The sequence below is a fragment of the Drosophila subpulchrella genome, chromosome 3L (assembly GCF_014743375.2).
Source record: "Drosophila subpulchrella strain 33 F10 #4 breed RU33 chromosome 3L, RU_Dsub_v1.1 Primary Assembly, whole genome shotgun sequence".
Classification (NCBI taxonomy): Eukaryota; Metazoa; Arthropoda; class Insecta; order Diptera; family Drosophilidae; genus Drosophila; species Drosophila subpulchrella.
Genome location: NC_050612.1, coordinates 7,504,159 through 7,528,413, shown reverse-complemented (window position 1 = coordinate 7,528,413; position 24,255 = coordinate 7,504,159). Strand labels below are relative to the sequence as shown.

The 24,255-nt window shown below is 36.2% G+C and overlaps 5 protein-coding genes across 10 annotated transcripts in view; 2 read left to right on the top strand and 3 right to left on the bottom strand.

Moving 5' to 3' along the window:
• Window positions 1-18: 18 nt before the first annotated feature.
• On the bottom strand, window positions 19-413 carry LOC119555189. The gene is made up of 2 exons (XM_037866442.1): window positions 339-413; window positions 19-279 (listed from the first exon to the last, which is right to left on the bottom strand). The coding sequence occupies exons 1-2, from the start codon at window positions 411-413 to the stop codon at window positions 19-21; spliced, it is 336 nt and encodes a 111-aa protein (XP_037722370.1).
• A 734-nt stretch (window positions 414-1,147) lies between these two features.
• LOC119554785 lies at window positions 1,148-1,793 on the bottom strand. The gene is made up of 3 exons (XM_037865831.1): window positions 1,567-1,793; window positions 1,310-1,510; window positions 1,148-1,234 (listed from the first exon to the last, which is right to left on the bottom strand). The coding sequence occupies exons 1-3, from the start codon at window positions 1,589-1,591 to the stop codon at window positions 1,161-1,163; spliced, it is 300 nt and encodes a 99-aa protein (XP_037721759.1). The 5' UTR covers window positions 1,592-1,793; the 3' UTR covers window positions 1,148-1,160.
• A 175-nt stretch (window positions 1,794-1,968) lies between these two features.
• Window positions 1,969-2,399, top strand: LOC119555188. The gene is made up of 3 exons (XM_037866441.1): window positions 1,969-2,002; window positions 2,068-2,268; window positions 2,332-2,399. The coding sequence occupies exons 1-3, from the start codon at window positions 1,969-1,971 to the stop codon at window positions 2,397-2,399; spliced, it is 303 nt and encodes a 100-aa protein (XP_037722369.1).
• LOC119554394 lies at window positions 2,224-3,035 on the bottom strand. Its single transcript, XM_037865275.1, has one exon. It carries the CDS (start codon window positions 2,951-2,953, stop codon window positions 2,504-2,506), a length of 450 nt encoding a protein of 149 aa, XP_037721203.1. The 5' UTR covers window positions 2,954-3,035; the 3' UTR covers window positions 2,224-2,503.
• Window positions 3,036-4,308: 1,273 nt separating this feature from the next.
• Window positions 4,309-24,255, top strand: part of LOC119552811 — a 42,530-nt gene continuing 22,583 nt past the window's right edge. Inside the window, exons 1-2 of one of the 6 annotated variants that reach the window (XM_037862653.1) lie at window positions 21,003-21,466; window positions 22,924-23,808. In XM_037862653.1, the coding sequence (XP_037718581.1) occupies window positions 23,253-23,808 (556 nt within the window). In that variant the 5' untranslated portion in view covers window positions 21,003-21,466; window positions 22,924-23,252. Of the gene's footprint in view, window positions 4,895-21,002; window positions 21,617-22,765; window positions 23,809-24,255 lie in introns of those variants that run through there. The other 5 variants (XM_037862652.1, XM_037862650.1, XM_037862651.1 and 2 more) reach the window with 5 other exon arrangements.

The following is a 24,255-nucleotide window of genomic DNA, read 5'->3' as shown; positions in this document are numbered from 1 at the left end:
GCTCTTAAGTAATTCAATTTAAATATCATTACTTTTATTAACTTCATCTGAAGCTTCGTGGGTACTATTAATACTCAATTCGGGCGAAACGCTTACAACTCCTAACTTCGAATTCGATGTGGCATTCTCGCTTACATTTCGTGGCACTTCCAGTTTAATAATTTTCAATATATTCTGCGAGTTATTCCGGTAGACTTCGTTTGGTAACGTTGGGTAAAAGATGATTCCAGCTAAGCAAACTCCGAGCACCATTCCAATCAGCAGGCTAATGCAACCCCTCTTGCACGATCGATCTTTTAGTTAGTTATATTAATTATTATTGTAATGAATTTAACTACAGCATATTCACCTTCACTTTGGAGAGACCTGTTTGCCAGTTTGCTATTTAGCTTTGCAGAGCTTATTGGGATCATTTCTGCTCAAGGTCTCTTTTTCGAATAAATAAAAAATGCGTCGTGTACACTCTTTTCTTATAAATGGTGCGTCGTTGGAACAATTGTATAAACATAAATATAAAATGCATGCACATGCACATGTGCAAAGGTAGTTAAACTCCTTCGAGCTTTTGGTTCATCATTAAAATGAAATATAGAGTATTATGAAGGTAGCAGAAGGTAAACCAAGGATTATGTGATAGTTATGCAATCTTAAATATGCTTTAATTTTGTACCCAGATATTTGTTAAACTTAAAAAAAAGAAACAATAAAAAATGTTGTATTTTAAATTTATATTAAATACAAACAAATAATATTAATATTGATTCAAAGCACTAAGATATAAATGTTAAAGATGCAAATACTTAGTCTTAGAATATTCGAGATACGATGTTACTCATATATGCTCAATGCCTTTCATGCAAATATGGCAATAAATAAAAATGCATAATTGTTGAACTCTACCTCAATATTTACAATTTATAAAGACCGCAATGAAATGTTCCTTCTACATGTTTCATACTTAAAATGATTTTTGTTCAACATTAAACTAAATATCCATTATGTCCCCGAGCTTCTCTCTGTTGAAATGAATAAACGATTTCCCAAAAAATTCAATGAAAAAATGTACAACATTCAATACAGAGCATTAAAGTGTTTATTATTTCGCAGTTCAATAGTTTTCACTTTGTCTTTGAAAAATCGATAAGAGCGGCATTGTTTCCTTACTCGGTGGGTCGGCGATCGACAGCTCGCCTGACATTCTCACAGGACAAGGATTCACATCGTTCCAGAGTCACTGCACAAAGAAAATATTTTAAATTAAATAATAAATTAAAATATTAAGAATGATAGTGAACTTTATGATCCTTACAAATACAAGTGGCCCTTGCGAGTTCGCACCGGGTGATGTTGCGCCAGTTCCTCTCGGTACGGCGACAGCTTTCGTTGAAACTGTCCGAGACATCGTTGTTCCTTCCATTTCTTTCGGCCCTGGACAGACATCTGTCATTCACACGCCTGCAAATTTCCCTTTCATTTTGAGCATGAACGACCACGCAAAGGCAAATTAATGCTAAAAAAGGGTTGGATTAGATTTGGCAGTATAACCTTTTATTCGCAGGTCCTTACCAATAAACAGAATGATCTTCGACATGGTGACTTTGCTGCCAAAACTCCCTTCTTCTTCTGTGATGAGATCGACCCTCCACTTGGGCTTTTATAAAGTGCAAATCGCTTTGAAGGAATAAACTTCAGTTTTTATGAATACCTGGTATTATTACATTCAGGAAGCAGAATAAATGGCCTATTCAATTTTATGTAAAGGTGTCCTATTTCTGATACATTTCCTGAAACTTTTCCATTCCATATAAAAGGCTTTTATCCCTGATTGAAAAAACTTCCACATGTTTTAAAACATCTGCCCTGCGTGATTTTCGTTGTTTTGGGTGTTTATATAAAGTCAAGTCAGATCGATGAGATCTGTAGTGAGCCCACTGATAAGTTCCTCTCAAGAGACGCCAAGCAAAAACAATGCATCTTAAAACCCTTTTGAGCGTATTTGCTGGTGAGTTCGGGTCAGAATAAAAGTTATACGTTTTTAAAGAATTTAAATTAATTTCTGATTTTTAGTCCTGTGCTTGACCCTGGTTGCTGGCCAAGAACGAGACTGCGATGAAATTGCCCGGAGATGTGAATCCTGCGTGAGACGTCTGAATAATCCAAGCGATCGCGAACTGCCCAACTTTAATAGGCAGTGCAGAGAAAAGACCCAAAGGAATTGGCGCTGGAGGAATGTAGGACGTTGTGAGCTCTCCAGGTTGAGCTGCTTGGGTAAGTCCTGGATATAACACCTTATAGATTTTCGGCTTTTAATAGAAATGTATTCTCCATTAGGTTGGGAGCGACGCATGAGCTGCGCCGACGTTGCTGAATTGGCTGGCATGGAGCGCAGGAGGGACTGATTCACTGGAAACTTGTACACAAATGGATGATTAAATAAAAACTAAAGAGAGCATTAAAGTAGAACTGAAAAATCTTTTTATTTACAAATCATAAGCAAAGTAACTCAAATTTCTTCACGCCACTTTTGCATTGCATACCGCACTATTCGATCTTCTATTTCGTTAATATTTGGATCGAGATCTAAGTCTGAATATTCTTGATCGTTATGTAGCACACCTTCAATGGAGGCATCTAATATTTCCGGAAAGGGTTGTTCATCATATTCGTCATTCACATTGTCATCAAAAAATTCAACTTCAGTTGTTAAATGATCATCGTATGATTGATCACCAATATCAGATGATGCCTCGGTTTGAGGATCTGGTGGATCGGTAGGGTCAATTGTAATATGATCCTCGTTTTCATAATGATCATCGTAATATTCATTAACTTCATTATCGCTTTGAGGATACTCCACATTAGGCCGGGTTAGGTGATCATCTAGGGGCTCCTCAGGATCAACATAATTATAATTTTCTATGTTTGGTCGTCCGAAGTCTATGTAATAAAACATTGAAATCTCACAATTTTATTTAGTTATTTTATTGTCTTACCTACTAGCAGTAAAACGCATAGTAAATTTAAATAAAAACGTGATCCCATATTCTCCTTGTATATCTTACAGCTCTTAACAGAAAAATAATACTGATGGCTGGCATGTTAAAATTCACTGCATTAATTTTTTTTAGGCTTTGCATATTTAAACAGCATGTATTCCTTACTGTTTACCCAGACTTTTTTTTTAAATTATAGCCAAGGGATCGGAGCATCGATTACCACGATTATAGCTTGTTTTAAAAAATGTATTATCAATCTGAGCATTCGCTTATAATCTTCTGCTCTTTTAATATAATTAGGAAAGGGGCATTTTTTATTATATTGTAGTTATATAAGAACGCTAATAGGTCTAAATGTTTGATAAAAAAAAAACACGTTTTGAAATTCTTCCGCTATCTTTGTATCGTATATCTATCATATTTGAACTAAGATGTAAAACTGTCGTCTGGCATGTGGAAATTCATTGCTTATGTCTGTGTTGATTCGGCTGCATTATTTACACAGCACTTTTTTTTTAATTTTTAAGTAGCTATTCTCGTATTTAAATATACTTTTTTTTGGCTATAAAAAGCTGTTGGTAAAGTAACGAATATTAAAATGTTTCGTATGTCTTATTAATTATAAAAACGTAAACTAGGGTCATTAAAAAATATAAGACAAGGCTAAGAATTTAAAAAAACTCGTACGGTAGTGACAAATAATTTGTTTTTTAAAAAAATAATATTTTATAACACTGCTAGGGCATGCAAGCTATGCTATTATATAATACTGTATAATCAGCATAATATACCTAATAAAATATATTCTAAAAACCTAAAACAGCTATTTTTATTTTTAACAAACCTTTTTGATAAATCGATGTCAATAGTGAATAATAAATAACTAAAGATCAATACACAGTAGAATCTCCTTAAAGAATTGCTGAAAGCTTCTGGCCATTCTCCAGAACAGAGCTTTACCACGGGCCCAGGGAGAGACCCACCACAGCCGATCGGGCTGAGAATGAACCACTATAACTGCGGCTCTCGCTGGTAAACAAAAGTCGGTCAAAAATCCGCGAGAGGAATACGCTGAAACAGACCTGTCTAAAAAATAACAAAACAAAAACTGGCAGGCAGGCGTTAACACGCGTACAATATTGTTTAAACAAGAGACGAGATTCTGTCACTTCGCTCGATCTATCTGCTTAAATACACAATGTGATAACGTAGATTGCGGGCATTAAAACAATCTTTTCGAGCCGCGGTTCAGTCGCCAGCTATTGTCGCTGTTTTCCACACACCAAACCGAGATCCGAAATCTAAAAGCGAAAAACCGAAGGGACAAAATAAATAATATATGGAATAATCGTAGAACAGTCCAACTAGTTCAGTTTGTTGGCGGGTTACCAAAGAAACGGTCACGTTTGGCGGCTCAGTATATTGGTTTTCGTGCCAAATTCGGTTTATAATAAACTGTTAAGGTGATTGATTGATTGAGTGAGTGAGTGGTGCAATCATGGCTAATTACACAGTGGTGCGTTTGACCAAAGTGCAACCATATCTGCATACGGTGGGCAGTAGTTACGCGGCTTTGGCCAATGTCGACGGCTTTTATGGACCGACCTTGGAGGCCGGATTGCTGGATTTCCATGCAAATGGCAGTGCGACCCATGCCAATCTCACGGCGGAGAGTGTTCTGGTTCTTTTGGGGGAGGAGAACTACAGCTATAGGTCCACCTCCACCATAGTCCTCATGGTATCCGCCTGGATCCTGCTCATCCTGGGCTTTGTCTTCTGCTGCTGCGCCGAGTGCTGTGGCGTCAGCGTTTGGCGTGGCAAAAAGACGCGGTCCAGCGTGGAGGGCCTAAATCAGGTGGAACAGGGTGGCAGTGCCACCGCCCACGATGCAACTGCAGGTGAGTGCAGTCCAAGTTCTATCATCGAAGCTTTTGTTTGGGGGCTCGTTTGCATACTTTTGGGCTGCCATGAGATATTGATTGGCCCCGGGGAGGCGGCAAAGTCAGGCAAGTTCTCCCTTGCCAGTGGATAACTGGAGTCATATTTCACGAATATCCCATAAATGGCAACAATAAACGAGCAGCCGGAGGGATGTTCAAGATTTGAAAAGGCTACATACCCTCTTCTGCCGTCGGCCATAATGAATAATGTTAAATGCATATTAATCAAGTTATATTTAAAGTGTCCAGAACCAACAAGTTTACAATTGGAACCCTTCTGAAAATAAAATAAGCATTACATATCTGATGAATTACAAAAGTAGTACTATATGAATAATAATAATTATAATAATTAATTATGAAAAACCCCTTTAAGTTATTATAAAAATTACTTTCTTATATATATTTTCTATATAATGTAACATAATAACGTACACCGCTCTATAAAGAGTCTCTAAACATCATTGACCCCTCGAAAACCACAGGGTATAAAAATGCATTTCAATGGCCTGTCAGTGCGCTTTGCTGCCATTGCTGAACTACTTTTCGAATAACACGAAGGGGCTTCTGTGTGTTGGGGAGTTGCTCTGCAGAACTGCCTGCCTCATCGATATCATACAATATTTAGCTATTTCTCTTATTTCGTTTCGCTCCGTTTTTGGCAAATTTGGCATGCGTTTTGGCCGAAAATTGGCTTTTGGCCAAGTTAACGAAACGTTCAGAGGAATGAATGCTTATACACAAACATTTACACATAAACAAACCAGCCACACTCGCACAAAGCCACCGAAAAAAATGAACTTATTTTGAATGTGGGATTACAGTTTTAAATTTTAAGCTTAAAGTAAAGAATATAAAATGTCATAAAAAGAATTATATTTTAAACTTAAAAATGATTCATTTTAAAACTTGATTAAAACAATTGACGCAAATAAACTTGAAAAATATTTGCAGTATAAATTAAACATAATCTTAGCTTAAGTATTTAAAAACTTTGTATATATGTTATAAAAGAACCATAACCTTTACTTTACAGCTTGAAGTTATACCCACTTTTCATAAGAAAATTGTATTATAACATTTAAAACTATTCAAATAAATTGACATATTTTTTCTCAGTGCAGGGACACTAGAATTTCTCCCGATAATTCGGTTGCATATGCTGCGCTCAATGCAGCTTCTGTTTGCATCGTTGGCAATTAGCATTGTCTCGAAGATATTGCGTTTCATTAGAGCGATATGGGTTCGAGAGTGTTTGTTTGCGCCTGTATTGGTGTTTGGGTAGGAGTGTGTGTGAGCCAAAATGCAGAGCAGTCAATGGGTCATTTCGATAACGGCAGAATTTGTTGCAAAATTTGTTTGGCATTTAAGCCGAAACTGGGATTTGTGCATTGTGCGGCTGCCAAAAGCTTAAGTTGTTGCATTTCAGCCATGGTATCTGTCGATTTCTGGTGTGCTTTTGTGCTCTGGCATTTCAACTTAACAACCGAAACGATATTTCAGACAATTGTGAGTAAGCACAGATGAGAGGTTCAAAGTGCACATAAATAGGGTTTTGTTACGCCCATTTAAGTCAATGAACGTGTGTTTAATTAAAAGCGATGACGTTTGCGAAGAGCAACTGTGTTGTTTTCGAAAGCTATACAAAATATTTGTCTGGAAGTTAGTTTTAGTTTAGTTAGTGGGTAAAGAGCAATACAACTTCCGCATAACTTACCAATATTTCAAGCTCTATTGAATTTCTTAAAAATTCCCTGATACAATCCACTTTTTTATCCACACCAACTCAAGATCAATAATCCCCCTACGTATTCCACTAACCTAGACAATATATTTCTTTCTATCTACCTCACGGTGGGGTACATTCAATTTATTCGCCTGAGCGCATTTGGCCCATTTCGATAACAACATAAGAAGCATCTTAGTGTGTCAGTGCAATAAATTCTTCCACTTTCGTTTCGAACTGTGGCCACAAAACGTGCCCGGGTCTTGTAGACCTCCCCGTCCAATAGTTGCCTAGTTAATGCCCCTGTTCCTTATTCTCCATTTGGCCCACACGGGCAACTTAAAGTTGAGAGCCATAAAAATTGCGCAAAGTCACAAATGTTTTATGAAACTTTCCGATTTTTTTTCTTTTATATGTATATTTTATTTAGCCTGACGCTCATTTCGCTGCACAAGTTTTAATAAAAAACTTCAGCCTCTTGTGCGAAGCGACTGCAGTCGATGCTTTTGCCCCCCGACTTTTCTGTTCAGGAATTCATAACCGCATTTCTCTCTCGGGTCGCCGGGGGAAGTGGTGGGAAAAGCGGAAAGCCAGGAGGCGCAGTTGTACATACCAATTGCTTATGTATCGACAATACGGGGCTGTGAGTGCAGCCCCCACTTGCCACCCATCCAAACACCCAACCACCCAACGGGCCCCAGCTGATGCGGCAAAAGCCCGGGCGTATAATAAGTTTTTGTCTTCCAGCAAGGAGCGGCGCATGCCAAGTTCTTCGCCTAGAGTTGAATCTATAATTCAGTTTTCCCAGCTATTTTCTTTTGTCTTCGGTGCGTAGGCCACTTTAAAATTTCTTAGCAAATTTGCCAAGTGGATACTGAAATAAGTTCTTTGTTACAATAAAAGATCGATTTTTTTTTGGGGAATTAGAAAAACGAGTAAAAACTGAAATAATAATTCAACAAGGTATCTTAAATTCATAAATTAATTAAACGTGTTTAATATTTAATTATTAAATAAGCCCGTTGTTTCAATTAATAATTTGGTTAAGAATATCAATATTTCTTAATCGTGATATAAAACGTAAAAGTAACTATACTTTTTTCTCATTTTGCATTCTCAATTATTTTTCAGAAAATATTTAGGTTAAGAATTACATTTTTTATAAATTCTGGTTGGCCATTATTCCCCAAATTTCACGTTATAAAAATATACATACCTTAAAAGTAGGTACACAGATTTCTACTCCGCGCTAAGGAACCGAAAAAAAACTTTTTAATATTTATGCAAGCCAAAATGCGTAAAAATTTCTCCCAACTTTATTTGCTGTTTACGCGCTTCATTTGCGGACCAAAACAGCGCCCACTTGGCTGGAAACCCCACCAAAAACACGGAAAACCCCCCACAACAGCCAAAACCACCCACTGTCCCGATAATTCGTGTACATCATTTTTTACAGCTGCTCATCAGTCGGTGGCTCTGCTTAGTTAGTCTTTCATGGCACTTTGATTGCTCATTTGGCATTTATTTGATGATGCCAGGACCCGTCTGTCTTCGGGGTCCTTAAATTATTCATTGTGCGTGTGCGCGGCTCCTGCATCTCCTCGCTCGCCATCTAACATCTAAAACATCGTCTCAATCTTGCGATGAGTCCTGCGAGTTCTTTAAAATATTCATGTCCCGCCTTTGGCTAGTGAGAAGAGCAAAAAAAAAGCGAAAAAACGGCAGACAACTCGCTGAAAACATCGGCGGACAGAGGCGACCAACTAAAAGTGCGTAGTTTTTACCGACAGCGCATTGAAAATATCGCCCTCAGCGATAACAGCAGACATCAAGGATTGGGAGTGGAGATGGCTTTTCGCAGGATTTTCTCAGGGGAGGGGGGTCACGACGTCCTACGTGAGTTTGAAACTTGTACTTGGTCAGGACTCGGGCAGGCGGATTGGATTGGCGCCATGTTTTAGCCAGCGAGGAAGCATGACAATGCTTTTGGGTGGGACCTTAACTTGACTTTAATACACCAAGCTATAATAGGAAATAGATTTAGTTCGATTTTATAATATTTAACATTAAATCAGAGTTTATGTAAAAATGAAGCATTTCGGTACTAGAAAGACCTGCGTTTTCACATTATGATTTTAAATTTATATATATATAGTTTATATATAAGTGAATGGTTTTTATATTGTAGAAACAAATCTGCTAAAAAATAATATCCATATAATGAAAATTGTATGATAAAAAATAAACTATAAGATGTAACTCTCAACCTTATTGAATATATATTGTAATAGGCTCTATCACTTTTGGTTCACCCCAGCGAACAGTTCCCATGTAATCCACTTGCCCTGTCCTTGCCTTGACATTTCATCTAATTTGTATTTATTGTGTTGGATTTCTTTGTTCAAATTGTGCATATAATTTACATTTTTTATTAACGCGGGCCACTTCAAGCAACCATTTTCTTGAGTCCCTCAAATTTTTGTCATCAATCTGCTATATCTCCCTTCACACGTTCGATTATTGATTGGGCTTCGGCAGTGAAAGATGTTCGATACTGGTTCAAGGGAGGAGGTAAAATCGTGCTCGATACTTGCAATTTGAAATTCAGGTCAATTGCATTTGTTTTATCGAGGGGCGATTCTGCATTTGAAGCTGTCAATTTGCAATTTGATTAAGTTGAATTTAATTGCTTTTGTTGTGTAATTATAGAATAAATGCAAATTGCTGCGGGTTGGCCGTAGTGTCATTCATTTTGATAAATAATGTTCAATTTATTTACCTATGCACTTCTTTTATACGACCTTTTGGATTATAAATGACTGAGCAGTGCCAGTTAAAGTGGTCAATAAATAAATTTTGACTGCGCATCGAGTTAAATTGAATTAATGGATTAATTATTGTGTCAGTGGGAGTAGCAATGCTGAGCGAAGGTAAGTCATTGGATTCACGTTAATTAATTAACACTGCTTAAATCAGAGTAAACTCGAAAGAGTTGAATTATTTAACCAACATTTGGCAACAGCTCCTTAATTGGCATTAAACGCTCCTTCTGCTTTGGCCGTAAATCTTGCGCCCATTCAGCCGTTTCAATTGCCCACTTAGCAGCCTTTCAACACAAATTACCATAATTCGAGCTCTTTCACCATTCTCTTTTTGAAAAGGCTCACACACACTTAACCTTTAATTAAGATACTCAAAAGTTTTCAATATTAAGCTCAATTGTATGCAGTGGCGCCGCATTGTCGGCTCCCTTACACCATGGTGCAGGTTCCCATTTTCCGCTTTTCCTCAGGTTCTAGTACACTGGGGAAAATCGGGATCTATTTCGATGCAAGTGAAGTTAGAAAAAAGAAAAGAGAAAGAAAAGTCGTCAATATACAAGTCTTAATAGGTACACTGATAATGAGCAGGAAAATAATCAAACCAAAATATAAATATGAAATATCCTCAATCTAATAATTTCTTGAGAAATGTTTTTTATTGAAAAGTTCTCTAGCAGACATCAGAATCTTGAGTTATTTTATCCAACTACACAAATTATGATTCCAGAATGTAAAACAAGAAGTATTTTTCTCGGTGCCTGTCCCTCATATCCCCCACTTCCATCTGGCTTTCCCGATCCCCGTCATCCGGTTCCCCATCGCACGCTCACATGTCAAGTCGTTGCAATTTTCCATAACGAAATTAACGCCATGCCAGGCGGCGCTGCAAAGTATGCAACGTAAATTTTTGCGCCGAACCAATAAAAATAATTGAGGCAAAAGCGCCACATGTGATGGGAGGGGGAGGGCCACAAGGGGTTAAGGGGGCTAGGGGGAGTGGAAATCCAGGGGGTTTTGGCTCCAATGGCAATTTTGCTTTTATTGCCTGACTGCCTGATGACGGCAGCTCCTCATTGCACCGCCTTTTTCAATTCGTCCCGCTGACACTGCACGGAAAAAAAGTATTTATTTTTTTCGACCCTAAAAGGAACTAAATTAAAACTTATTTCTAATTACTATCTATTACTATCTGACAACAAATATTGTTTGACTACATATATGCAATTTATATGCATGTAATCTATTTGAAAAAAGAAAAATATTAAATATATCAATATTTCACAGCCTAAAAGATTACTGTGTGCTTTTTATTTAATAAAATTAAGTTATTAAAATTAAACAAAGAGAATGTATAGATTTTAAAGATCTTTAATATCTTGCAGGGGTTACAAGTTATAACTTACAACCCACAAAAACCGAATCAATTTCCAAAGATTTCATATTTTCTTTTAAGAACTTGGCTTGCAAATTTCGATTACATTTATATAAAATATTTAATATATAACAAGACATTCAAAAAAGGTTTTGGCAATTACTATTTTGCATGGGGATTATTTTTCTCAGTGTACCTGTGTGATGTCGACGCTGGCGCCTTCGCATGGCTTTTAAGTGCTCAGTCTTTGTTGTGGCTCGCCTTTGTTGTTGCAGCTTTGGTTGTTGTTGCCGGCACTTACACTCTGCTCCTTTTTTATGCCACTGTCATCGCCGGTTTGCACTTGCATTTATTCTTGTTTTCATTTCCGTTGCGCTTATCACATTATTGCAAGCTCATTGCCGCGGCTTCTCTTTCGACACACGCACACAAGGACTTACGGGCACTCGCAGATACTCTTAAGCTCGCACACAGATACACACGCTCACAAGCAGAGGAGGATATCAGTCAAGCTGTCTCGAATTCTCTTTGGCAAAAGTTACCTGTGCGTGGGAGCGGGAAGGAATATCATTCATAGGCTATGGGATTTAAATGCCTTTAAGTAATGACAGTAAGTCCAGAGATTAAAACGGATTTCAGTTAAGAACAAATTTAATACGATTTATTATTTCATCATGCATAATAAAATGGTTTCACATGAATGTACTTTCTGAATAGTACAATTTATGCAAAAAAAAAGTTGTTTTCTTTTAAAAACAAAAAATTATAATAATCCTTTCCTTAAAATTCACAGGTTTTTGCATTATCATACCATTTAAAGATAATACGTTCCACTTAAGACGTTCCAAAAAATAATCTATTACATTTAGGTATATTTATATTTAAGCTTATTTAAAAATTTTCCTAGAACGTAGTTTTAAGCTGAGAAATAAAGGTTTAAGGTTTGCTTAAACCACAAATATAATTAATTATATATATTATATTATATATGAGTGATTCTTTGTGAAACGTATCGAGATTTTCTTTATGGTCTCAAAACGGTTTCATATTTTTATCACGATATTATACCATTTATACAGGATTTTAAAAATATTAAAAAAATTTATCCATTTGACAGAAGAAAAGATATGGCGATGTCTTTTTTATGTTTAGATTGTGTATAACTTTAAATTACATGGTGTAGAAAATAAAAAAAAAATCTCCTTAATTATTATTTTTGCCAACCTTTCAGATAAAAATAACTCCCATAACAGTTCCCAAGCAACTTATAGGCCAAACTTAAAAAAAAAATATTCAATCGCGGTTTTCTGCAAATCGGCATTTTTAATTTTTATAAAAAATTAGTATAATGTTCTATACATAATCCTTGTTGAACCCTACAAATTTTGACGTGGGACCTCCATGGGTTTCCCCAGAATTAATTAAAGCAGTTTATATTAAATCAAAATCAAAGCAGTCTTTTCTTGTTATTATTTTTAAATTATGATGTAACGAACTGTTTTCGACCGTTCTACGCTCTACTTAAACGACGCGACTAACCCAGAGATATTGTTTTATATTTATGTTGCATAGCAGCCCGTGACCCATGAAAATGCAAGATACCCGATTGGGACAAATCGGTAAACTTTATTGTTTGTCTTGGGCTGGTAGAATTAATTTTTTTATTGGATAAAAAAATAAATGAATATAAAAATAAAATAAAATGAGAAAGTGGGCTTCCATTTAAAAGTAAAATCTACGGAATCGTTTTTAATTGTGCTTTAAAATTCTGATCAATAGCAATATGAAAATTTTCAAAAACCGGTGCATTAATCCATTCAATAAAAAAAATCATAAAAACTTTCGCATTCGCAGTGTTTCAAATGCACTAAGCCCACTTCCTCATTTTATTTTATTTTTATATTCATTTATTTTTTTATCCAATAAAAAAATTAATTCTACCAGCCCAAGACAAACAATAAAGTTTACCGATTTGTCCCAATCGGGTATCTTGCATTTTCATGGGTCACGGGCTGCTATGCAACATAAATATAAAACAATATCTCTGGGTTAGTCGCGTCGTTTAAGTAGAGCGTAGAACGGTCGAAAACAGTTCGTTACATCATAATTTAAAAATAATAACAAGAAAAGACTGCTTTGATTTTGATTTAATATAAACTGCTTTAATTAATTCTGGGGAAACCCATGGAGGTCCCACGTCAAAATTTGTAGGGTTCAACAAGGATTATGTATAGAACATTATACTAATTTTTTATAAAAATTAAAAATGCCGATTTGCAGAAAACCGCGATTGAATATTTTTTTTTTAAGTTTGGCCTATAAGTTGCTTGGGAACTGTTATGGGAGTTATTTTTATCTGAAAGGTTGGCAAAAATAATAATTAAGGAGATTTTTTTTTTATTTTCTACACCATGTAATTTAAAGTTATACACAATCTTAACAAAAAAAAGACATCGCCATATCTTTGCTTCTGTCAAATGGATAAATTTTTTTAATATTTTTAAAATCCTGTATAAATGGTATAATATCGTGATAAAAATATGAAACCGTTTTGAGACCATAAAGAAAATCTAGATACGTTTCACAAAGAATCACTCATATATGTTATTAGGCTATACTCGTTTACAAAATGAATCCTAGTCTATTCATCTATAAATTCAAAAGTTAGGAATCGATTTCTAAAACGTTTTCCAGCTGCAACCCCTTGTCAAAGTCCAGGCGTACTCTGCAAGCCCAAAAAACCGGGAAATTAAACAAGAAAAACTGTCAAGTCCTGACTTCTGAGCAGTTTTAACCCTCTTTAACTGTGGCACTTTCCAGCCCCCCGCCCGGGTCCCTGGACTCTCACAATTTTGCATAGACATTAATAAATAATTTGGAACGTGTGAATGATTTTCATATAAATCGCCGCCAAGAAGGAGGAGGTTCCGAAGGAGGGAACAGGAGCTCTGGCCTCCATGTGTGTGTGGCGTTTGTCTACTTTTGCAGCTCATGTAATATTCATGATTATTTGAAATTTGCGCTTCGTTATCCTTTATCCCTTTTTATGTTTGGGCGAGGCAGACGACAATCATATGTTAACGCGATGCCTTCTTCTTCTCGTTCGTCGTCGACTGCACAGATATGTCCATGTAATGTATATATATAATGGTGTATTTAAGGGTGGTGGGGAACACGGAGGGAAGGAAGGTCCTTGCATATCAACCGAGCGTAATCGGGTTTTCATGCTTTGCTGCCACGCAGGACACACTGGGGAATTCCTCCAATGCCATTGATAGCAACTCAACGCGACTTTGGTCCGTCAATATCCCCTGGCAAACTGTTGCGTTGCCCATCCTCGGCTGCCAAACGATTTTTTCTTTGTCACACGTTAGTCCATACACTTGAAAAAATCTCTAAGCCAAGAACCATATTTTTTAAATAAGCGAGCAGTAAAGTCATTGGTAATGCTGCATGCTTTCAAAAGGATATATGATATTTTATCATCCATAAAGAAAAGAATGTTTTGGTTTTTTCCTACGACTGAAAATAATAATTTTATCAACAAGTTTGACCACATGATTGTTGTATTTGTATCTCAAATTTTTATTGTATTGTATCTCAAATAAAACTCACAAATAATGACTAGTTTCAGACCTTTTTATAACTAAATTATTAAATGTACTCATAAGATAATAAATAAATTGGGAAATTGGATCAGATTATAAAAAATATTTTTTAAAATTTGAGTTGTAATTAAGAAAACTATATAAAACAGTTTTATAATTTGAGAAAAAATACAGTAGCGATACATAATTTTGGACTCTAAGTAAAATTGAACTTCTAACTGCCTTAAACATACAATTTTTCTATAAATTCGCTATCTCTGCATTATTCAAGTTCACTTCGACCTGTTTTTTTTTAAGTGTATCAAATACCCACTCCCATTCAACTGCTGCCTCTGTGTCTGTGTGCCACTTCCGTTCCAACGCTTATCAGCCTTCGTCCTTCGTTATTGTTGTGGCTCCCTTGGTGCGCTTTTTGCTGCAACTTTATATGCAACGCCGCCAAAAGCTAGCAAACGCGAGTCCTTCCACCTCGCCTCCCCAATCCCGCCCACAAATGTCAATGGCTTTTTGCTGAAGTTAGTTGATGCCGCTGGAAGTGGGCGTGGCCAGCCACCCTTCGCCACAACCTGGTTGCATTGCGATAAGAGACAACCCAGGAACTCCTACACCACCGAACTATGAGTTTGTTGACAAACTGAGAAACAATTATGATTGATTGTGTGTCCAGGAGACCAGGGAAGAAGCGCCAGGAAGCCACTGGTTGACAAGGAAGCCAACTATCCCAAAGTCATTTTTGAGATCGCAAAGGTAGATAGCGGTGAAAGATTCCCGCACATAGAAGAATCTATTGCAAACAAAGTGATGAAAACTTTGAATTTCAAATTGGATGACAGGGCGAAAGTTTGCTGAAGAGGGGGTTTAAGAATGGAGTTCAGTGTTCCTCAGTGTTTTTATTAGAAATCAATAATATATAACTAAAGCTTCGCTATTCTTATCTTGGTAACCTTATTCGCTTAGTTTCTCAAATACATTAGTAAATATTTCAGTTCCAGTAATTTTCTAACACAACGTTTATATATATAGTTACAAATTTTTATATATTAAAGGACTTCAAGCCACACAGTTTTTCAAAGGAATTTAAAATCAATATACCTCATAATTCTTACACTTAATTTCTAACCAGCCCAATTTCAACTGGAACTTCCTCATTTCCTCACTTCCTTCTTAGGTATATTCCTCAATTAAATAGGATAATGAATGAGACACTGTGTCGCCCCGTGACACTAAGACGGTTTGTTCAATTTTCGGGACTAATGAGTATTTAAATTTATTCATTGCCGAGCGGAAGCGATCAAAAACGCCTCATTAGGCCGCTGCTGCTGGTCAGTTTCGGTTCCAGTTTTCGGTTCTTTTGACTAATAAAATACAAAATAGATTTTCCTGCATTGTTGACAAACAGCTCGTAAATTACACGCTCATTTTTCAGACATTTTATGAACAGAACCGGGCCAAAACCGACCTTTCAAGCTGGCTACTGTGTGTGAGCCGAGTGCATTGGCCACGGTTTTCGGTCGTTTGTGCTGCGACGGAAGTTCAAATAGAGGTTTGGGTGGGGCGTAAAAAGGCATGAAGAGCATAGTGTATGGGTAATACTTGCCCGGTGACAATCCGCTTTGAGGGCGAAAAATGGTTACAGAAAACGCCGGCATAACTCCATGAGGAATCCGTTCCCCAAACCGCCTTTCAATTTCCGTTCTCATAGAACGGAATCGCACAAAGGCAGGGCCCAAAAGTAAACAAATCAATAAGTTGGCAGGATAGGAGCGCGAACGATTGCATCCTTATCAAGGCATATGTCGTCCTTGTACCTGTCGGAGGTGCAAAGCCGAAAAGGATACAGACACAGCCGCTGTCAGCCTAACCATTTCCGTTTAGCAAGCAAAACAATAACAATGAGATTTTTCCTCTCTGCGGCAGTCACTCGGAGATAAAAGCGAAAAAGAGGCCGCGACCGGAAAAGCGCATTTAACGCGATTTGATGGTTTACAAATTGGCTTAAAGGAACCGGAGAGCCGGGGAACCGGGAACACGGGAAACATCTCTGCCAACTGACGGCATTTGTTCGAGGGGTCGGAGGTTGAGGATGCGGCTTGTTGTGTTTGGATAAAAGATTGTTGCGATAGGGTTGCCAATGAGGGATCTACCGGAGACAGGGGTTTCGATATTCAATGAAGATGGGATGGAGTCGAGTGTGTTAGGGGATTCTAGATTGTTTCTCAAAGGCGAAAACGGTTTTTTCCTTGGGTGATTAAAAGAGTATGCAAAGGGTTAGAAGGGATTCTCAGCTATTATTGAAAATTTAATTTGATTTTTCCTAGAAATATATTAAATTGTATACGGATATGTAAATTAACTTTTCTAAGCTAAATATTTAAAGTTGAGTTTTTAAGGAAAGAGAACTTACATCTTAAATAGAATTAGTACACTGAAAAAAATATGTGATATTAAAAAATAATATATATATATTCATTTAAAAATGTTGTTTTTAATATTTATAACCAAAACAGAATATTTAACACAATCCTTATAATATATCCAAGTTAAAATAATATTGTAACAATATATTAAATACGACGTTAGTTAAACCATTTTAAAAATGTAAATTGCAAAAATGTTTCAAATATGAGAATTAGTTGTTTTGTAAAAAATGTTGTTTATATCATGTCTTAAGAATAGATTATTATTCTTTTACATTTTTAATAATACAATTTAAAAGATTTTACGTTATCGTTTGTTTTTGTTAAGTTTTGTGTTTTTATATAATTTTATCTATTATATTTCATCATATATATTGCTTAAGAGTTATACTCGACCGAGCTGCTATCTTGGGCTGAAAATATTACCTAACTATTTCATAATCCAGTATCATTATCTTCCTAAGCGGTCGGTCCTCGTTCAAAGACCCCGCTTACTCAGAACTCTATAATTAAGTGTATTACAGGCGGTTATCATACCCTCGCACTTCCTTTGTTTGCTCACCTTTCCCAGAGGCGAATTGAAGCGAGTAAAGCGCAAATAACGCTGACTATTTATATTTACCAAGTATATTCAACTGGCTGGAATGTTGGTATCGGATCGGGTCTGACATAGGAAATACCCGGGGTTAATAGCAGGCACAATGAACCATGCCAGAGTTACTTATTTGATGCCTTAATCAGCATGACTGCGAACTTTAAAGCAGTAATCTATCCAGACGATGTCAAATTCCAAAGGTGATGGATTTATGAGTTTGATATTTTTTATCACGATCTTATCACCAGACTTGGTGGCGTCACATTATATCTGTTGACCTCCTTTGTTTTGTTTTTACCCAAGCTGTTAGCAACAGTATGGTGACATAACTCGGTTTATTATAGTGCAGAAATTCCAAAACAGGTTGAATAAGTTGTGTGTAATCTTGAAGTCATCACGTGAGCTGTGTCACTTGATTATTCTGCCTTGCGCATGCGCAACCGGTTCACACCTGTTCATTTCTGCCTGCCGGCGTCTGGCACGCAAAAAATATGAGCGTAAACATTATAATGATATAAATATTAATTACACGTTCGCGCCTGGATTTTATGATTACTCATTTTGGTTTTTTTGGAATAAATTAATATTTAAGGGTGCATTTTCTTCAAAAGAGGGTGAGTTTCGTTGTTCAGTTGGTCTAATTAGATCGGAGCTTAGCGAGAACCACAACCCTTGATGGAGGGAAATAGGTTGAGAACTATGCTAGTGATGATATTGTCGTGGTGAGTTGGTGAATTTGATTTGAAAAAGGAAATACAAAAATTTCCCTGTACGATATTGGAAATACTAATAACCTACAAATACTTCAATATTAATTAGAACTGTATTAAGAAGTATAAAAGCATAAATTTTAAGAAATTGTATTTTAATAATAGTTGGTAATACTTTGAGACGAATAAATCATATATTCTAATATGTAAAATACCAATTTTGGTATAATCCAACCTATTTAAACCCAAAGTTAAAGTAACTAATTAAAAATAATTTTAAAATTATCAATTTCCTATTTTACATTGTCATCTCTTTGTGAGGGGAAAAATCCGTTGATTGCATCCGTATACAAATAATTATAGCTTCCGAACCTTTATTGCCAAGCTAATGTAAAGAGCATGCAAAGTTCCAGCTCGAACCAAATCGAACCGACATTTACAGCAATAATATCGCCCCGCATCAGAAAAACATTTGTTGTTCTGCCTAAAACAAAAAGTATTTAGCACATGTTTAATACAGAACGTAAATACTAATCTGACGCATGTATGAGCTGCCAAGATGATTGGTGGGCCACTCGAGATAAGGAATCGCCGTGATAAACAATGCAACCGGCTACTCCGAATAAATCATGAGTACGCATATACTTGAGATAAATGTTAGAGCGAAGTGCCCGGGGGGAATGCCCACAAAAGATACCTGGAAATAACAATAAATTGACAGCCCATATTTGAACACATGTGTGGCTTTGAAAATACATATTATTTATACGATTTTAAAACAATAACTCAATCAGGCACTGTCCCATTTCCACATTCAAGCCTTTTAACCCAATTATTTCCATTCAATTAAAGCGCAAAAAGAGGTCATTTTAATGAACGCAATTGTTGATTGATTTGCCGAGCCAGTCGTTTGCAACCACATTTACGAGCACCATGAAAAAGATTCTCGGTAATCTATCAATTGGAAAGCCCGTGACAAAGCCTCTTCAAACCCGATTAGAGGACCCCCTTTGAGCACAAACAGTGCTCCAGCTTTAAGTGCTAATATCAATAAAATAATTCGAAATTGATAAAGCTCTAATCATGCGTCACTAAGCCTGTGCAGAATGCTAATTGCAATTGATGCTCATAAATACAGCACCACACACAGAAAAGTCAATATTAGCAAATGGAAAATTCATAATCAGGCATTCGATCGAATCAATTTGTGATTTACAAATAGTTAACCGCAAACACCGGAAAAATTACTTCCACTAAGCACACAGACAAAACAACTTTCGGCCACGCCCCCTTGGGTATTATGCAATTGCATTAAAGCCCAACATAATTGAAATTGTCCTACAACTACAACGTTTCAGACTTAATATCGGCAGCAAAGTGCAGCAGCCACAAATTGCAAATAATGAAATGAAACGAAATAATTAAATGCAAATTTTAATAAACACCAAAAAGATAATAAAACATGCACTGCATGGCCGTATAACAAATGTTGCCAAAAACTAATGAAATACTCGCTGCGAAATTGTCCGTGAAATGCTCACGTTTCGGCAGCATAATTTCAATGCATAAAATTAAATGTAAATGATATGCATTAAACATGAAATATGCATGGTCGGATTAGAAGTAGAATTTCAGATAGTTTTCAGCAGAATGGCAACGACAAATAAATCAAAGGCAAATGCATTAAAGCTGCTCTAAACTTTATATGCTTTGCTGAAAACGTATTTAGTTACATTTTAAGTAGAGAGCTCTCAGTGCTTCAGATTGAAAGAAAATAGCTGTGAGCAAATGCAAAAAACATTGTGTGAATAGTACACAATAAATGGCACTGGTTAGCATAAAAGATGTAAGGAGAAATAAGTACGAATGCTTTTACTAGAATGGATAATATCCAATTATTTTTAATTATAGATAGAATATTTTAAACAATAATAAACAATAAATTGTGAGAAATGGAAAGTTGTTGCAATTGGAACCGGCAGGAAGAAAAACTAAGAGCTCATTTGAATAAAAATCTCTAATCATACCTATAGGTACTACATATTATATAGGTATCTTATATAATAATTGTGATTTTAATAAAGCTTAAAATACATCAGTGTAATAAAAACATTTGTGTGGTTCACATAAATTTTTAAAATGCAAATCATTGGGTAAATCAAACTCCAAAAGACTGTAAATAACCTAAGGTTATAGAAGCTTAAACTTTTAAGTGGGGCTATAATTCATATTTAATAAAAATATATATGGCTGACGCCAAAAGCTTAATCAAAACAATACGTCACAATAAATAAATCAAAGAAAAATCTAAAAAAAAAAACTATCAATTGCTACAATCGACTCGGAATGATTACTGATTCGTTAGTTTTAGCTTTCGTGGGACTGCACGTAGAGAAAAATGTAATACAATTGCTTTTATAAAAAAACATATATAAATAGTTATAAGATAATTAGTTTATATTTAAAAATATATATATTTAAAAATATACTTATCAAATCAATATATCTTAAATTCAACTCTAGGTAAACCATTTGAAACCCCATTTTGATATGTCACAGATAAGAGATAAGCTTAAGAAATGATTGGTCCTTTTGTGTTTTTTTATATAAAATTTTAAACAAATATATTCTTTTTAAAGAGGGTTTTCATTTTGAAATTACCAACGTTGTAGTTATTTTTCCGAGTGCCATTCATATTTGTCTCCGGGGACCGCCGATCGGTTGATTTAATTTTTCGCGGCGTCTTCACGTCAGAAGCAGTTTGGGCCAGACATAGCTCAATCTCAATCGGAATCGGAATCCGCATCTGTATCTGTATCTCAATCTCAGCATCGCCCTATGTTCCGTCATTCAGTCAGTCAGTCAGTTGGCAGTTCATTCATTCGGCTTGTTTGCCAAGAGTCGCTGCCTTTGGAGCGATATTTCGCGGTCGCAGTCGACGTCGCGCTGTCACCGCTGGCGGCAGTGGCAGTTAACTTCTCGCTGTTAACGTGGCTATAATTGCAAGACGCAAAGAAAGCAGTTTTAATTGTTGTAAACAAGCGCGCGAGTTCGGTTCATTTGGCAAAACAAAAACAAACGACCAGAAGTTCTCCGCGAGTTGTTCAATCATTTGTTATTGTTGATAGAGGTCGTGAAAATTGAATTGAAAAATTAACAGCGAATGGCGCCAAATGTTTAACTTAAAAAAAACGGTTATGTCAATCAACCAGTGAAGAAGTAAAACAAAAATAAAAAAGTACTTTACATGAAAATGATTTATGAATGCTGTCTACGAAAAGTAATATTTCATGAAAAAGCTTCCTACTTTTCATTATTGCATGTTTGATGATTTGCTGCCTTTTTAATTAGTGATTACAGTTGTGAATATTATTCTGAAAGGCGGAAAAATATAAACAGAGAACTGTGATTAAGAAGTATAAATAAAAATGTAATTCTTATTGTCTTATTAAGGCATGTAAATAACGAAGCTAAAAGTTTAATGCAAATATTTATTCAAAAGTTTATAAAAATACAGAACCAGGATTTTTGGTCTTCTGTCACCAGCTTTTCAATGAATTTTAGCTTCCAATACATGCCTTATTTGTCATGACATTAAAATGATTTTTCAAACACGTGCCTCATGCGCTATATATAGTATTTGCACTATCAGTTCCCAGTCTGATCTAGTATTCATAGGCCTCCAATTATTTTGTATGCAAAGGCGTTGAGAGTGTAAAATTTTCCGCTTGATTAATTCATTAATTGCATATACTTTCCGGCTGGACTACTTACAATGTATACACTTATAAATGGCCAGATATCTGTACTGAAATTCAATAGGGCTCCCCCAGTTTTAATTAATGTTTATAGATGCTGACAACAAGCGGCCTAATTGACTGTTATTGAAGCTGTTCTAAAAATAGAACAGGCGTCTGCCATTTAATGAGATGGGTGTGTGCTTTAAGACTCGGAAAAGTATCTGATTGATGGATAAAGTTACGCCCATCTAGTTGTGAGTCGATCAAAAGTCAATGCATTAAATGAGGAACATGCGAACAAGACTACTGATTTATTTTGTATAGGAAATAAAAAGAAATTTGATTACTTAAGTTATATAAATAAACCTCAAATGTTTCCTAGAAAGGTTTTAATTATGTATAGATAATAAAAGGAAATTGGATTACTTAAGTTATATAAATAAGCCTCAAATGTTTCCTAGAAAGGTTATCAATTATCAATTTTGTAAAGAATTTCCTTTATAATTTTGAAACATTATTAAAATATTTGTAGTCGTTGAGCCCTTTTAAAGGAAGAATAATAATAAATAATTTTAAAATCTTTGAAATATTTCCGATTTCTTTTGGCTCATGAGTCTTTAAATCATTACAAAGTAATGAGAATTGACAGGCTACACGAGTGTTGCCTTGGATTTAGCTGTATGCACTTCACGTGTAATCGAAAATTAGCAGGGCAAATATGAGGGATTTTACAGCCTCGAAAGTGGCAGAGATTAAACGAAACAGAGCAGAGCTCCAGAGGCACGACAAATGTTTTCCCTCATTTCCACTTGGCAAATCAATAAACTGAATTCATACAGATAGACATCCGAAGGAGATATACTATATACTATATATAGTATGTACATATGTTTATTGCTAAGATAAATTCCCCGCCAGCAAAACAGCAAACAGTAAAATTATATGGGAAAAAAGGAGGGCTTTAATGCCAACGATCAATATTTGAACAACAAATCAGCAATGAGAGCCGCGATACAGATACAATTTTCAACAAAAACCGTACGAGATGCGTGAGGCGAATTAACACCGATGCGTTAACACAATTAGTTGAAAAGTGAAAAACGACATAGCGCAAAGGCAGGAGATTAAATAAAATAAAATCTATATGCCATTCGGGAGTGTCGACAAAAAGCGGGCCAGCAAATTTGCAACTTTACACTCGACGGGCGTTTTCAGTCGCGTAATGAAGCTCCAGCATCGCGGCTGAGTCGAAGAAAGAAACACATGTGCCAGAAACTGAAACTAAAGTGCTAAAAAAAAATATTTGAAAATATATAGTTCCAAACCATGGCTGATTTACTGAAGGCCCTGAATATCACGGGCAACCTGCTGGCAGGCCTCGAAGATACCGGCAATCTAACGGGTGCAACTGCAACCTCAACGTCAACAACTTTGAGTGAAGGCCTCAATGGCACGGCAACGACCTTGGATGCCACATCCACCAGTAGTGGCGAAAAGATCGATCTTGGCGGTTTCGATTTGCCTGGGAACTACTCGATACTCATTAACAAACTGGAGCAGCTGGCCCTGGGCTTGGACTCGGCCCTGGGAAACTTCACCATCGATCGCCAGGAGGTCGAGATCAACTTGAGTGGGGCAGCCTCCGCAAACGAGGTGGCCGATGTGGCCGACGACCTCTTCGACGTACTGCCAGCTGCGCGGGCTCCTCCGCCGCATATAGCCCACGGATCGAGGATATATACGGGCGACGATGGCCAGGACTTTGCCCACGTGGTCAGCGACATCTGGATCGGCGTCATCCTCACACTGCTCATCGTCTTTGTGATATTCTTCATTTGCGCTTGCTTCGTTTATCACAAGTTCCAGCAGTGGAAGAACTCATGTAAGTGGGACCAATGGGGCGTATACGTGATGTGGGGTTCCATTTGAATTTTAAAGGATATTAGGGTATTACTAAGCTGTTGAATGTCTGAATTATTGAATTTTGGTCAGCTGTTTATCAGGTGATCAGTACAAACTTCGTTGTTGTTGCTGTCACCTTATTTCATTTTAAGGCCATGGCAACATTTTATTATTTATTTCTAACATTTTACAATCTGCAGAATGCATAATTTACTTTAAAATTAAATAATAAAAACTAGATTTTTAATTCTTCCTACCTTGTGAATAATTTAAGAAATTTATTTATAGTTTTTAGTTTTCAAAAATTTTGCAGCTGGCCATAGCTGTTTAAAAATTCAACAGGAACAGTTTAGGGTCGTTCCCTCAATTGCCAACCATTTTCTGTTCAACTTTAAACAACTCATAAAGTCAACAGTTTAGAAATAAC

Excerpts from the sequence above, each read along its gene's own strand:
- LOC119554394 (XM_037865275.1), bottom strand. The coding sequence starts at position 2,953 with ATGTTTTATTACATAGACTTCGGACGACCAAACATAGAAAATTATAAT.
- LOC119555188 (XM_037866441.1), top strand. The coding sequence starts at position 1,969 with ATGCATCTTAAAACCCTTTTGAGCGTATTTGCTG. Across the intron at positions 2,003-2,067 it reads CCTTTTGAGCGTATTTGCTG|TCCTGTGCTTGACCCTGGTT; the intron begins GTGAGTTCGGGT and ends TCTGATTTTTAG. Across the intron at positions 2,269-2,331 it reads CTCCAGGTTGAGCTGCTTGG|GTTGGGAGCGACGCATGAGC; the intron begins GTAAGTCCTGGA and ends ATTCTCCATTAG.
- LOC119555189 (XM_037866442.1), bottom strand. The coding sequence starts at position 413 with ATGATCCCAATAAGCTCTGCAAAGCTAAATAGCAAACTGGCAAACAGG. Across the intron at positions 280-338 it reads AAAGTGAAGGTGAATATGCT|AGGGGTTGCATTAGCCTGCT; the intron begins GTAGTTAAATTC and ends CGATCGTGCAAG.
- LOC119554785 (XM_037865831.1), bottom strand. The coding sequence starts at position 1,591 with ATGTCGAAGATCATTCTGTTTATTG. Across the intron at positions 1,511-1,566 it reads GAAGATCATTCTGTTTATTG|CATTAATTTGCCTTTGCGTG; the intron begins GTAAGGACCTGC and ends ACCCTTTTTTAG. Across the intron at positions 1,235-1,309 it reads CGCAAGGGCCACTTGTATTT|TGACTCTGGAACGATGTGAA; the intron begins GTAAGGATCATA and ends TTCTTTGTGCAG.